This window comes from Calliphora vicina, chromosome 3 (genome assembly GCF_958450345.1).
Source record: "Calliphora vicina chromosome 3, idCalVici1.1, whole genome shotgun sequence".
Lineage (NCBI taxonomy): Eukaryota > Metazoa > Arthropoda > Insecta > Diptera > Calliphoridae > Calliphora > Calliphora vicina.
This window is the reverse complement of record NC_088782.1, coordinates 80338581-80350758: the sequence shown is the minus strand read 5'-3', so window position 1 is coordinate 80350758 and position 12178 is coordinate 80338581. Positions and strand designations below refer to the sequence as shown.

General features: G+C 40.8%; 2 protein-coding genes across 2 annotated transcripts; one reads left to right on the top strand and one right to left on the bottom strand.

Annotated features, from left to right (window-relative positions):
• Positions 1–1066: 1066 nt before the first annotated feature.
• Positions 1067–10664, bottom strand: LOC135955564 (uncharacterized). The gene is made up of 3 exons (XM_065505916.1): positions 6397–10664; positions 3971–4185; positions 1067–1632 (listed from the first exon to the last, which is right to left on the bottom strand). Exons 1-3 carry the CDS (start codon positions 10662–10664, stop codon positions 1067–1069), a joined length of 5049 nt encoding a protein of 1682 aa, XP_065361988.1.
• Positions 10665–10845: 181 nt separating this feature from the next.
• Positions 10846–11789, top strand: LOC135955563 (protein no-on-transient A-like). Its single transcript, XM_065505915.1, has 3 exons — positions 10846–10851; positions 10902–10964; positions 11022–11789. The coding sequence occupies exons 1-3, from the start codon at positions 10846–10848 to the stop codon at positions 11772–11774; spliced, it is 822 nt and encodes a 273-aa protein (XP_065361987.1). The 3' UTR covers positions 11775–11789.
• Positions 11790–12178: the final 389 nt, after the last annotated feature.

Below are 12178 nucleotides of genomic sequence, written 5' to 3'. Positions count from 1 at the left end.
CCGCAAACCTTATTTTGATTGATCCAAGGTTCTTGGATCAGGGCCACGTCGGTTTGGGATTTGGTGAGAAAGTTTGTCAATTCTGTCGAGGCCGCTTCACAATGATGCAGGTTTATCTGCACTACTCAGCCTCTTTGGTAGTGTCATGTTTTGAGTACCGAAACCTGACAGTGCCAAATCCAAAATTGACAACCCCTTTCACCTTATCCAGAATCTCGAGGGATTTGCGATCCACTGCGAAGCGGATCGCGGTTGTTCACCTTGCACACCATCGAGGCTACAGCCTTCCATTGGTCTATAGGGAGATCAACGTTCTGTTTCTTCAATAATGCCAGTATGGTTTCCACCGGTCTTACGGGTGGAGGAATCCATACTGTCACTATTGACCTTAATGGTAGCTCCGAAGCGCTACCAAAACTTCTAGTTTTAAAGCTGGATTTAGGTCGCCAAGTTTCCCAACCACGGTCCTTAAAAACTCAAAGGAGTTTTTATTTCCGCAGTTTATTACTGTTGGGCAAGGGTTTTTGTCCAAATCGAAAATAATAGCCAAAAGAAATCGTTGTTTTTTCGATAATAAAATTCCTTGAATTTTATTTATTTATTTGTACAAATATTAAATACAATTCAAAGGTATGTAAATTCAAGTTCAAAAATACAAATACTTGTTGTTTGCAAATTATTTAAATACGCGGGTTATAAAAAATGAGATCCTTGCTCGATGGTTGTTAAAAAACGAATTAATAAAAAAGTGTATGTATTTGATTTATGCTAATTCTTCTTCATTCTCTAGAAAAGAAGTCAAAAGAAAATTAGCATAAGTCAAATCATAAAGATGGCTAATTCAGCACTATTAGCGCGAAAATTTAAATTTACACTGATCAAAATTTGCGACCACAAGTATAAACGTATAAATTTATACAATTAAAAATTTATAAAAAATACTAAATACTAAATATATATAATATTACAAAATTTCATAAAAAAAATCAAAAAAATACATGAAATTAAAGATTTCATTTAACACCGGCCCCCTTGCACGGCTGCTGATACAGGCTGCAACAATTCATTAGCACGACAATTCATTTTCATCCAGCACTGGTAAGGGAGCAAGTTTATGAATGGGCCTTCTAAAAACGCCGTTTTTGGTTTTGACCTGAACAACCCGACTCTTGCCGTCCGTGCCCGTTTCTACAGCAACAACTCTGCCCAGTAGCCACGTTTGCGGTGGAAGATTGTCGTCGTGTACGGTTACGACGGTTCCGACCTCGACGTTTTTTTCTGCTTTGTCCCACTTCACCTTCTGTTGCTGCTGGAGCACGTAGTCCGTTTGCCATGCAGACCAGAAACGTTCCTTCAGGCACGATAGCGCTCGAAACCGCTTCAAGCAGTTGAGCTTGCCTGTCGTCGAGCTGGGATCGGGCAGTGCCTTGATAGAGGACCCTATTATCAAGTGGCCCCGTCGCACGGGTCGCTCGACAGCGGTGCTAGTGGTCGGGAGTTCAGCATTGCCTCTACGTTCACTAGAACGGTATCTAGCTCTTCGAGAGTCAGTCCAGCGCTTCCGACGGTTCTTAGCAAGTGGTGCTTGGCACTTTTCACAGCAGCCTCCCACAGCCCCCGAAGTGAGGAGCTCTGGGAGGTATGAACTGGAACTCTACTCCTTTCTCGGCCATGGCTGCTTCTATTTTCCGTCGCTCTTTCTCTACGGCGGCCTTCGGACTCAGGCGATTTGCGGCACCGACGAAATTTGTGCCGTTGTCGCACCACATCTTGCTCGGCAGTCCTCTCCTCCCCACGAACCTGGACAAGGAAGATAAAAAAGAATCTGTCATTAAATCAGAAACAGCTTCTAAATGAACAGCCTTTGTGGCGAAGCACACAAAGACCACAATGTAGGTTTTTACTGGGGGCCTACCCCGAATTCTAGTGGAAGTATAAACCGGTCCACAAAGATCTACACCACACACCCAAAATGGCCTAACCGCAGTTAGTCGATCTTTCGGCAAATTACCCATAATTTGGGTTAGAAGCTTCGGTTTATACCTACAACACACAATACAATTGCGAACTGTCCTTCTGGCTACTTCTCGAGCATTTACTAACCAAACTCTCTCTCTCATAAGAGCAACTAGCATTTTTGGGCCAGCATGAGAGTTAGTTTTATGTAAGTGTTCCAAATACACTTTCACAAAATGCGAGCCTTTCCCCAGAAGCAATGGATATTTCGTATCCTCCTTTATAGGAGCATTCAACAAGCGTCCACCTACGCGAAGCAAATTGAACGAAACACCGTGTTTTTCATATTCTTGAATAAACGGACTCAAAGAGCGAATATAAGATTTTGGAACAAGTCCCTTTCGAATTAATTTCAATTCATCAGAAAATTCATATTTCTGTAACAGCTCAGCAATTTTTAGAAATGAGGAATTTAACTCTTTAACAGATAATGTAACCTGACTTTGATTAAAACTCTTCCCTTTAAATTTCCTTATTGCTCTCAGCACATAAGCGAACACTCTCAAAATTTTAGATTCGAAGGTCCTAAGAATATAATTAACCGCCAGTAACCACAAAAGAGGAGAAAGCACTCCACCTTGTGGTGTTGCTCTGGTAACCCGTTTTGTAATCACATCGTCCCCTAGGGTTGAGTTAATAATTCTGCTTTCCAGCATTAAGATTATCCAACTCACTAGGAAGTCGTTAACCCTAAGTTCTACTAACGAGTCCCTAATTGCCTCTGTCCTAATGTTATTAAAGGCGCCTTCTATATCAAGAAACGCAGCTAAAGTATATTCCCTATGCTTCAGACTGTGCTCTATACAACCGACCACCTCATGAAGACAGACTTACCCTTGAGGTAGGCATGCTGAGCGTTGCTAATGAGGTGAGTATCTATATTGCTCCTTATATGTAGATCTATCAGTCGTTCTAATGTCTTCAGAAGAAAAGACGATATGCTAATAGGTCTAAAATCCTTCGGTTTCGAGTGGCTGGCCTTACCGGCCTTAGTTATGAAGACAACCTTGACCTCCCTCCAACCGTACGGTAGATACTTCCTACTGAGACAACTCTTGAAGATATCCGCCAAAAGGAATAGTGCTGTGTCCGGGATATTACATACCATCGCCGGAAATACTCCATCCGGACCCGATTATTTGTACGGGTCAAAAGTTTTTACCGCCCAGGCTAGTTTTTCCCTAGTGACTATTTCCTCAATTTGAATAGAGTCATGACTAGTACCCTCAGGCATATTAACCCAATGATCGTCAGCCCTAGTGCCTATACCTTCACAACCAGGAAAATGCGTTTCCATAAGCAGGGAGAGTGTTTCCGAGCTGCATTCCGTCCATGAGTTGTCAGCTCTTTGAATGTACCTATGACCTTTGGGTCTTTGGATAAAATTCTCCGAAACCTTGACAGCTCATTGACGCTATCAACAGATTCACAATAATTCCTACATGAACTCCGCTTCTCTCTTTTCAGATCTCCCTTGTATTTATTGAAGCACACCTTGTAGTTGTTCCAGTCTCCCTGTAATCCAGTGAGCTTCGCCCTATTGGCTGTTTACGCCTCCCGGGAAATTTTAGTGGGCATTATGATTCATAGCTCTCATTTAGTAAACGAGTGAAATTGTTCACCGTATGTTTCAAATTGGATGGTATCAGTTCACATGAAGTAGACTGTTCCAACCCAATACGAACCTTGTCATGAAAGGTTCCCCAATTTGTCCGCCTAGGATCCCTAAATGGTACCCTTGCAGACGAGTTAAAGTACAAGGCGAAGGTAATCCTACTATGATCCGAAAAGGAACAGTCCGTGGATACCCTCCAATCTCTAACGAAATTATCATTATGGTTCGTCAATGTAATATCTATAACCGCCTGCCTATCCTTGTTCCTAAACGTGGGCATGTTGCCTTTGTTACAAATAACTAGATTATTGACAGTTATGAAATCATAGACGCACTCACCTCTTTTATTAATATCAGCACTGCCCCACTGACTATCATGAGCATTTGCATCACATCCCATCACCAGGATAGCACCTCTCCTTTTTGCATACGCCGTTAGCTCCAGCACCTCGTTGCCTGGTGGATCTGCTGCCTCATACGGCATATAAACCGAAGCCAATGTCAGCGTCCGCTCATCCCTGGTTTCTCTGTTGACGACAGTGATGTCACCGCACCTAAAAGAATGAGAAATTATTAGTTTCAGTTCTCTCCTTGCCAGGATACACGTTCTTACCTTGTACTCAGTGGACGGGATAAATAACGTGTATCTCGCTATCCCCAACCCGCAAACCTTATTTTGATTGATCCAAGGTTCTTGGATCAGGGCCACGTCGGTTTGGGATTTGGTGAGAAAGTTTGTCAATTCTGTCGAGGCCGCTTCACAATGATGCAGGTTTATCTGCACTACTCAGCCTCTTTGGTAGTGTCATGTTTTGAGTACCGAAACCTGACAGTGCCAAATCCAAAATTGACAACCCCTTTCACCTTATCCAGAATCTCGAGGGATTTGCGATCCACTGCGAAGCGGATCGCGGTTGTTCACCTTGCACACCATCGAGGCTACAGCCTTCCATTGGTCTATAGGGAGATCAACGTTCTGTTTCTTCAATAATGCCAGTATGGTTTCCACCGGTCTTACGGGTGGAGGAATCCATACTGTCACTATTGACCTTAATGGTAGCTCCGAAGCGCTACCAAAACTTCTAGTTTTAAAGCTGGATTTAGGTCGCCAAGTTTCCCAACCACGGTCCTTAAAAACTCAAAGGAGTTTTTATTTCCGCAGTTTATTACTGTTGGGCAAGGGTTTTTGTCCAAATCGAAAATAATAGCCAAAAGAAATCGTTGTTTTTTCGATAATAAAATTCCTTGAATTTTATTTATTTATTTGTACAAATATTAAATACAATTCAAAGGTATGTAAATTCAAGTTCAAAAATACAAATACTTGTTGTTTGCAAATTATTTAAATACGCGGGTTATAAAAAATGAGATCCTTGCTCGATGGTTGTTAAAAAACGAATTAATAAAAAAGTGTATGTATTTGATTTATGCTAATTCTTCTTCATTCTCTAGAAAAGAAGTCAAAAGAAAATTAGCATAAGTCAAATCATAAAGATGGCTAATTCAGCACTATTAGCGCGAAAATTTAAATTTACACTGATCAAAATTTGCGACCACAAGTATAAACGTATAAATTTATACAATTAAAAATTTATAAAAAATACTAAATACTAAATATATATAATATTACAAAATTTCATAAAAAAAATCAAAAAAATACATGAAATTAAAGATTTCATTTAACACCGGCCCCCTTGCACGGCTGCTGATACAGGCTGCAACAATTCATTAGCACGACAATTCATTTTCATCCAGCACTGGTAAGGGAGCAAGTTTATGAATGGGCCTTCTAAAAACGCCGTTTTTGGTTTTGACCTGAACAACCCGACTCTTGCCGTCCGTGCCCGTTTCTACAGCAACAACTCTGCCCAGTAGCCACGTTTGCGGTGGAAGATTGTCGTCGTGTACGGTTACGACGGTTCCGACCTCGACGTTTTTTTCTGCTTTGTCCCACTTCACCTTCTGTTGCTGCTGGAGCACGTAGTCCGTTTGCCATGCAGACCAGAAACGTTCCTTCAGGCACGATAGCGCTCGAAACCGCTTCAAGCAGTTGAGCTTGCCTGTCGTCGAGCTGGGATCGGGCAGTGCCTTGATAGAGGACCCTATTATCAAGTGGCCCCGTCGCACGGGTCGCTCGACAGCGGTGCTAGTGGTCGGGAGTTCAGCATTGCCTCTACGTTCACTAGAACGGTATCTAGCTCTTCGAGAGTCAGTCCAGCGCTTCCGACGGTTCTTAGCAAGTGGTGCTTGGCACTTTTCACAGCAGCCTCCCACAGCCCCCGAAGTGAGGAGCTCTGGGAGGTATGAACTGGAACTCTACTCCTTTCTCGGCCATGGCTGCTTCTATTTTCCGTCGCTCTTTCTCTACGGCGGCCTTCGGACTCAGGCGATTTGCGGCACCGACGAAATTTGTGCCGTTGTCGCACCACATCTTGCTCGGCAGTCCTCTCCTCCCCACGAACCTGGACAAGGAAGATAAAAAAGAATCTGTCATTAAATCAGAAACAGCTTCTAAATGAACAGCCTTTGTGGCGAAGCACACAAAGACCACAATGTAGGTTTTTACTGGGGGCCTACCCCGAATTCTAGTGGAAGTATAAACCGGTCCACAAAGATCTACACCACACACCCAAAATGGCCTAACCGCAGTTAGTCGATCTTTCGGCAAATTACCCATAATTTGGGTTAGAAGCTTCGGTTTATACCTACAACACACAATACAATTGCGAACTGTCCTTCTGGCTACTTCTCGAGCATTTACTAACCAAACTCTCTCTCTCATAAGAGCAACTAGCATTTTTGGGCCAGCATGAGAGTTAGTTTTATGTAAGTGTTCCAAATACACTTTCACAAAATGCGAGCCTTTCCCCAGAAGCAATGGATATTTCGTATCCTCCTTTATAGGAGCATTCAACAAGCGTCCACCTACGCGAAGCAAATTGAACGAAACACCGTGTTTTTCATATTCTTGAATAAACGGACTCAAAGAGCGAATATAAGATTTTGGAACAAGTCCCTTTCGAATTAATTTCAATTCATCAGAAAATTCATATTTCTGTAACAGCTCAGCAATTTTTAGAAATGAGGAATTTAACTCTTTAACAGATAATGTAACCTGACTTTGATTAAAACTCTTCCCTTTAAATTTCCTTATTGCTCTCAGCACATAAGCGAACACTCTCAAAATTTTCGTGTATGAAGAGAAACGATTCAGAAACTGTATCAAACCATTTTCAACTGTTTCAGTTACCACCATGGCAATTTTTGATTTTCTCTTCTCTAAGGATGCTAACTCAGGGGTTAAATCAAAATGTAAATTTTTTGGCCATTTATCTGGCGGAAGGTACAAAAAACTTGGGCCTGTAAACCAAATAGATTCCGTCAAACCATCAACATCACTCCCACGTGACACAATGTCAGCAGGATTATCTTTAGAAGGCACATGCTGCCAAAAACGAGCATCTGTCCATTCTTGGATTTCACTTATTCGATTTCCAACAAATGTGGATAGTGATGACGGATGGCTTTGCAACCAATGCAGAACTATCTCGGAATCTGACCAAAACATTACATTTTTAATGAAATGTGGTAGCAGAGGTTTTACAGTACGCCAAAGCTTCGCCAGTAGATGTGCAGCACAAAGTTCAAGTCGTGGCAGTGACTTTACTTTTAATGGGGCAACTTTAGATTTAGCTGTCAACAATCTACACGTTATACCGTCAGGGTGCTCGGTTCTTATATAAATGCAACAACCATATGCATTATTAGAAGCATCCGAAAAACCATGCACTTCACAATTGACTGTAGAACATGAGTCTACAAACCGTGGTATAACTATTTTATGGCTATCTGCTAAAGAATTCTTTATCTGTGACCATGTGGTGTCTACAGACTGGGGCACAGATTCATCCCAGTCGAGCTTTCTTTTCCACAATTCTTGTAGAAGAATTTTAGCTCTTATTATTATCGGAGATAACAGTCCCAAAGGGTCAAAAAGTCTGGACGAAATCGACAAAATATTTCGCTTTGTAGTTGGCAAGTGACCAAAATTGTCCTCCAACTTAAATGTAAATAAATCTCTCCCGGTACTCCAAATAAGTCCAAGAGCTCTTCTGACATCCCAATCGTCGAAGTCAAGATTCATCTCCGATAATCCATCGGTATACGAAGGGTGGTTGGAGAACCACTTCGCTAAATCAAAACCACATGATTTCAAAATTTCAGTTACTTCGAAACGTAACTTTTCCAATTCCTCAAAATTATCAGCGCCTGATAATAAATCGTCAACGTAAAAATCATTTATAATCGTGGAGGACCCCAAAGGATACACAGACTCAAAAAGTGTACCTATTTCCTTTAAACATCTAACCGCTGCAAAAGGAGCCGAAGACGTACCATACGTCACCGTATTCAACTTATATATTTGAATCGGTTGCTCAATACTTTCGCGCCATAGAACAAGTTGAAACTTGGCATCACTTTCATGGACCAATACCTGTCGGTACATTTTTGTGACATTGGCGGTTATAGCGTATCTGTGAAGGCGAAATCTCAAAAGAGTGGAAAACAGATCGCTTTGTATTGTGGGTCCTACCATCAGAATATCATTTAAAGAGATTTGTGTGGAGGTCTTACATGAAGCATCGAACACCACTCTCAACTTCGTAGTTGAACTGTGGGGCCTCAACACACACTGATGGGGAATTACATAATGAGGTCCAAACAAGACCTCATCATTTACTGGGGACATATGTCCAAGATGCAAATATTCCCTCATAAATTCATTATACATCTCTTTAATGTTTAGATTTTTACCTAACTTGCGCTCAAGGGCTAAAAATCTTCTCCGAGCCGTGTCATACGATAACCCCAATTTGGACGGGTTTGACTTAAATGGTAATTTTACTTGAAATCTACCATTTGGCAATCGGAGGGTATTTGCATTATAGTGCTCCTCACAATTTTTCTGCTCCTCCGTTAAAAGAGAGCGCTGAGGAATCTCTTCTAGTTCCCAGAACCGGCGAACTACCGAATCCAAAGTGTCATCCGAATAATGACTTTCAGTAACTACGTTACAAATTTTCGAAACATTTTCCGGGGAGTCACTTTCGCACTTCCCAGAAACTATCCACCCTAACAGCGTTTTTTGTAGGGTAGGCAATGATGGACCTAACTTTATTTGACCCACCGATAAAAGGTCCAAAAAGTATTCACATCCCAACAACAAATCTATTTTTTCAGGTCTATCAAAGGAAGGGTCAGCTAGCTGAATATTCGATGGAATAGAGAACTTATCTCTCGAAATAGCATATTCAGGCTGATTACCCGAGACTGTATGTACAACACAGAAATCTACAAAAAATTCAAAGTTGGCAACTCTTGATTTCACAAAAGTGCCTATTTTGTGTTTAACTGGGGTATTTGTACCACCAACACCAATTATATTAAGAGAACAACGTTCTCGTTTCAAATTTAATTTCTGAGCAAAATCTTCAGTCATTAAATTAACTTGCGAACACGAATCTAACAAAGCTCTAGCTAGGTAATACTGACTGAATTTGTTCTTTACTAAAACCACAGCAGTGGCAAGAACCATTTGGTGGGAGTGCAAACTCATATGCATACTCTGGGCATTGCCGACAATAGAATGCGATAAGACAGGCGCTACTGAGTTTGCTGCAGCATGACTGCAGTGTGGTCCATCATTTGCAGAAACATAATCACCTCTATTTGTGTTTCTATTATTTCCCATATCTTGTTGTCCATTTTGAACAACGGATTGAGGAGCACTGTTTGCATGCAAACTAGGCTGACTAGCTTCATACCGATGCAAAAGCTCATGATGTGCTCTACTACAAATTTTACATTTGGGCCCATTACACCTTGACACCATGTGTCCCTTTTTTAGACAATTTATGCAAATACCTGATTTTTTGACATGGGAAAATCTTCGTGGCACTGGTAAAGCGCAAAATTCCCTACAATTTTCCAAAGTGTGTCCATTTTTTGAACAATATAAACAACCTTCGGTTTTAGCCCGAGTGCAAGAAAACGACGATCGAGTATTACGTTTCTCATTCTTATGTACGTTACTCGTGACTTCTTGACTGCCTTTTTTATCATCATTCAACTCTAAAAATTGGCATCTGCGAATGAGAACAGACGCACATGCATCCCACTTGGGCAACTCTTTCAAATCTTGCCCCTCGTCCCATTTGGTCCTAGAGGTATTGTCAACTTTTGACATAACCAAGTGAATGACCAGGGCATGCATTATGTCCTTGTCTGAACCCAGATGAGACAATGAATCAAGAATAGCCGATACATTGTCAACTACTTGACGAAGAGCCGCAGCACTCGGTTTGACAATTTTTTCCATATTGAAAAGTGCATTGATATGGTCTTGAAAAATCAAACACTTATTGTCAAACCGGTCTGCTAGCCTGTCTAAAGCACTCTGGTAATTTTCCTCTGTTACCTGGAAGGCCTTTACCGTCCTAAGTGCATCATCTGTAAGACAAGCTATGAGGTGGTTAAATTTCTCTATAGTTGCTTTCGTTATGTTGCTTTCGTTATGTACTAAACTGTTGAAAGACGAAATGAAATTTTTATATTCCGCATATTTTCCACTAAACTTCGGAATTTTCAAGGCAGGAAGTCTATGCGGATTTGTGGTGAAACCACCGAGGGTCTGGTTGGCAAAACTTTCACGCCTAGTACCGCCCAACATTGATTTTAACAAGGAATTTGTACTTATACAAAGTTTTTCCAAGTCACCGCGTTTGTCATCGGTAGGGTCTAACCTTTCAATGTCCGTCTGGAATGTCATTAAATTCTTTATATATGAATTAACCAGCTCTAACCAACCCTCTATATCTAATCCTGAAAGAGTGCCCCTCTTTTTCTCAAGATTGGATTTAATCTTTAAAATATTAGCCTCTGTGGTCGTTCGTTGTTGCCTATAGGTTTCCAACAAACTTGAGCTTTCATTAGTAGCAGTAGCTGCAGCAGCTGGCACATTTTTAGGAGGCATGGTGAATTTTCAAAATAAATTCCACCGACAAAAAATTTAATTTAGTTATAAAAACTAAACTGAAACCCAACTAGTGTTTTCCCGTAAAAAAAAAAGCAAATTAAATTCAATTATTTAATGAATTTAATAAGTTGCAACCAACTAAAACAATTGGAAAAGTGTTTTTTCCGTACCCAACAAAATGCAAGTTGAGTCAACTATTGAATTTTTTGATAATTTGTTGTATAAATTGTATAGGATACAATACAATGGGATCCTCCCACACGAAAAACACAATTTCATTATCAGATTCGCGCTTGCGTAATTCTTGTCTGAGAAGTTCTGTCTCGTGCTCATACCGAGCATATTCCATTTGAGTTTGCCAAAAAATCATCGGCCAATGTCTGCTTGCGTTTCTGCAGTGAAAAGTGTTTCTTCCTCACTGCCTCCCTGAGGCCATGTGTGGTTGAGCCGTTGGAAGCAAATGAAGATACTGACGGGTTACCCGATAAGTCTTTAAATAAAAAATTACCAGAATTCAACCACGAACGTAATGTTGGTCCACGGTTTGCTGAAGTCGGTAGTTTTGAACACGAATACGGCACCAGGTGGAAGCAATTGCATGAATTGTTCAAGACCAAACAGGAGGCATTGAAACGCGAATTAAAAATGGAGGAAGAAAAATTGGAAGCTCAAATGGAATATGCTCGGTATGAGCACGAGACAGAACTTCTCAGACAAGAATTACGCAAGCGCGAATCTGATAATGAACGCAAGAAAATGGAATGGGAAATGCGTGAGAAACAAGCCGAGGAATTACGCAAACGTGATGAAGAGCAAATGCATCGCCAGCAAACTGAAATGCAAACCCGCATGTTGCGCCAAGAGGAGGAAATGCGTCGCCGCCAACAAGAAAATACTTTGTTTATGCAAGCCCAACAATTGAATTCGTTGTTGGATCAACAAGAGGGTGGCTTCAGTGGAAATTGTAGCAATTTCGATAACTTTGGCGGTGGCAACAACTCGCCTTTCGATTTCCGCGGCAACAATGCTGGTAATAGCGGCAATAATGGTCCCAACGGACCTAATAACCAACAGAGGGTTACTTCAAAACATCAACTGCGGTGCTGACTGTCTGAAACATGAAAAATGCTGTTCAAATGAAAACACTGAAATAATGATATCAAAGGGTTTTAAGGCCTTTGACCATGTGACAAAAAAACTGCTTTATCACAAAAGTTTCTTCATCTTGCCATAGACGATTATCAGAGAACAAAACACTTGGATACATTATATTTTAAATGTATCGTATGCAGCTACATTTCAATAAGAATTGGGACAACTGCATTTAAATATCAGATGAAAGCTGTTTGAATGCGGTTTATTACATTTCAAAGCCTACAATTGAATAGAGCAACGATATTGTACTTTACATCTATATAAAAATATTCAGATGAAAACGATTTGAATGTGGTTTATTAAATCCAAAGCCCACAATTATGTTTTACTTGTCATCTGCATTAAAATACTCAGAT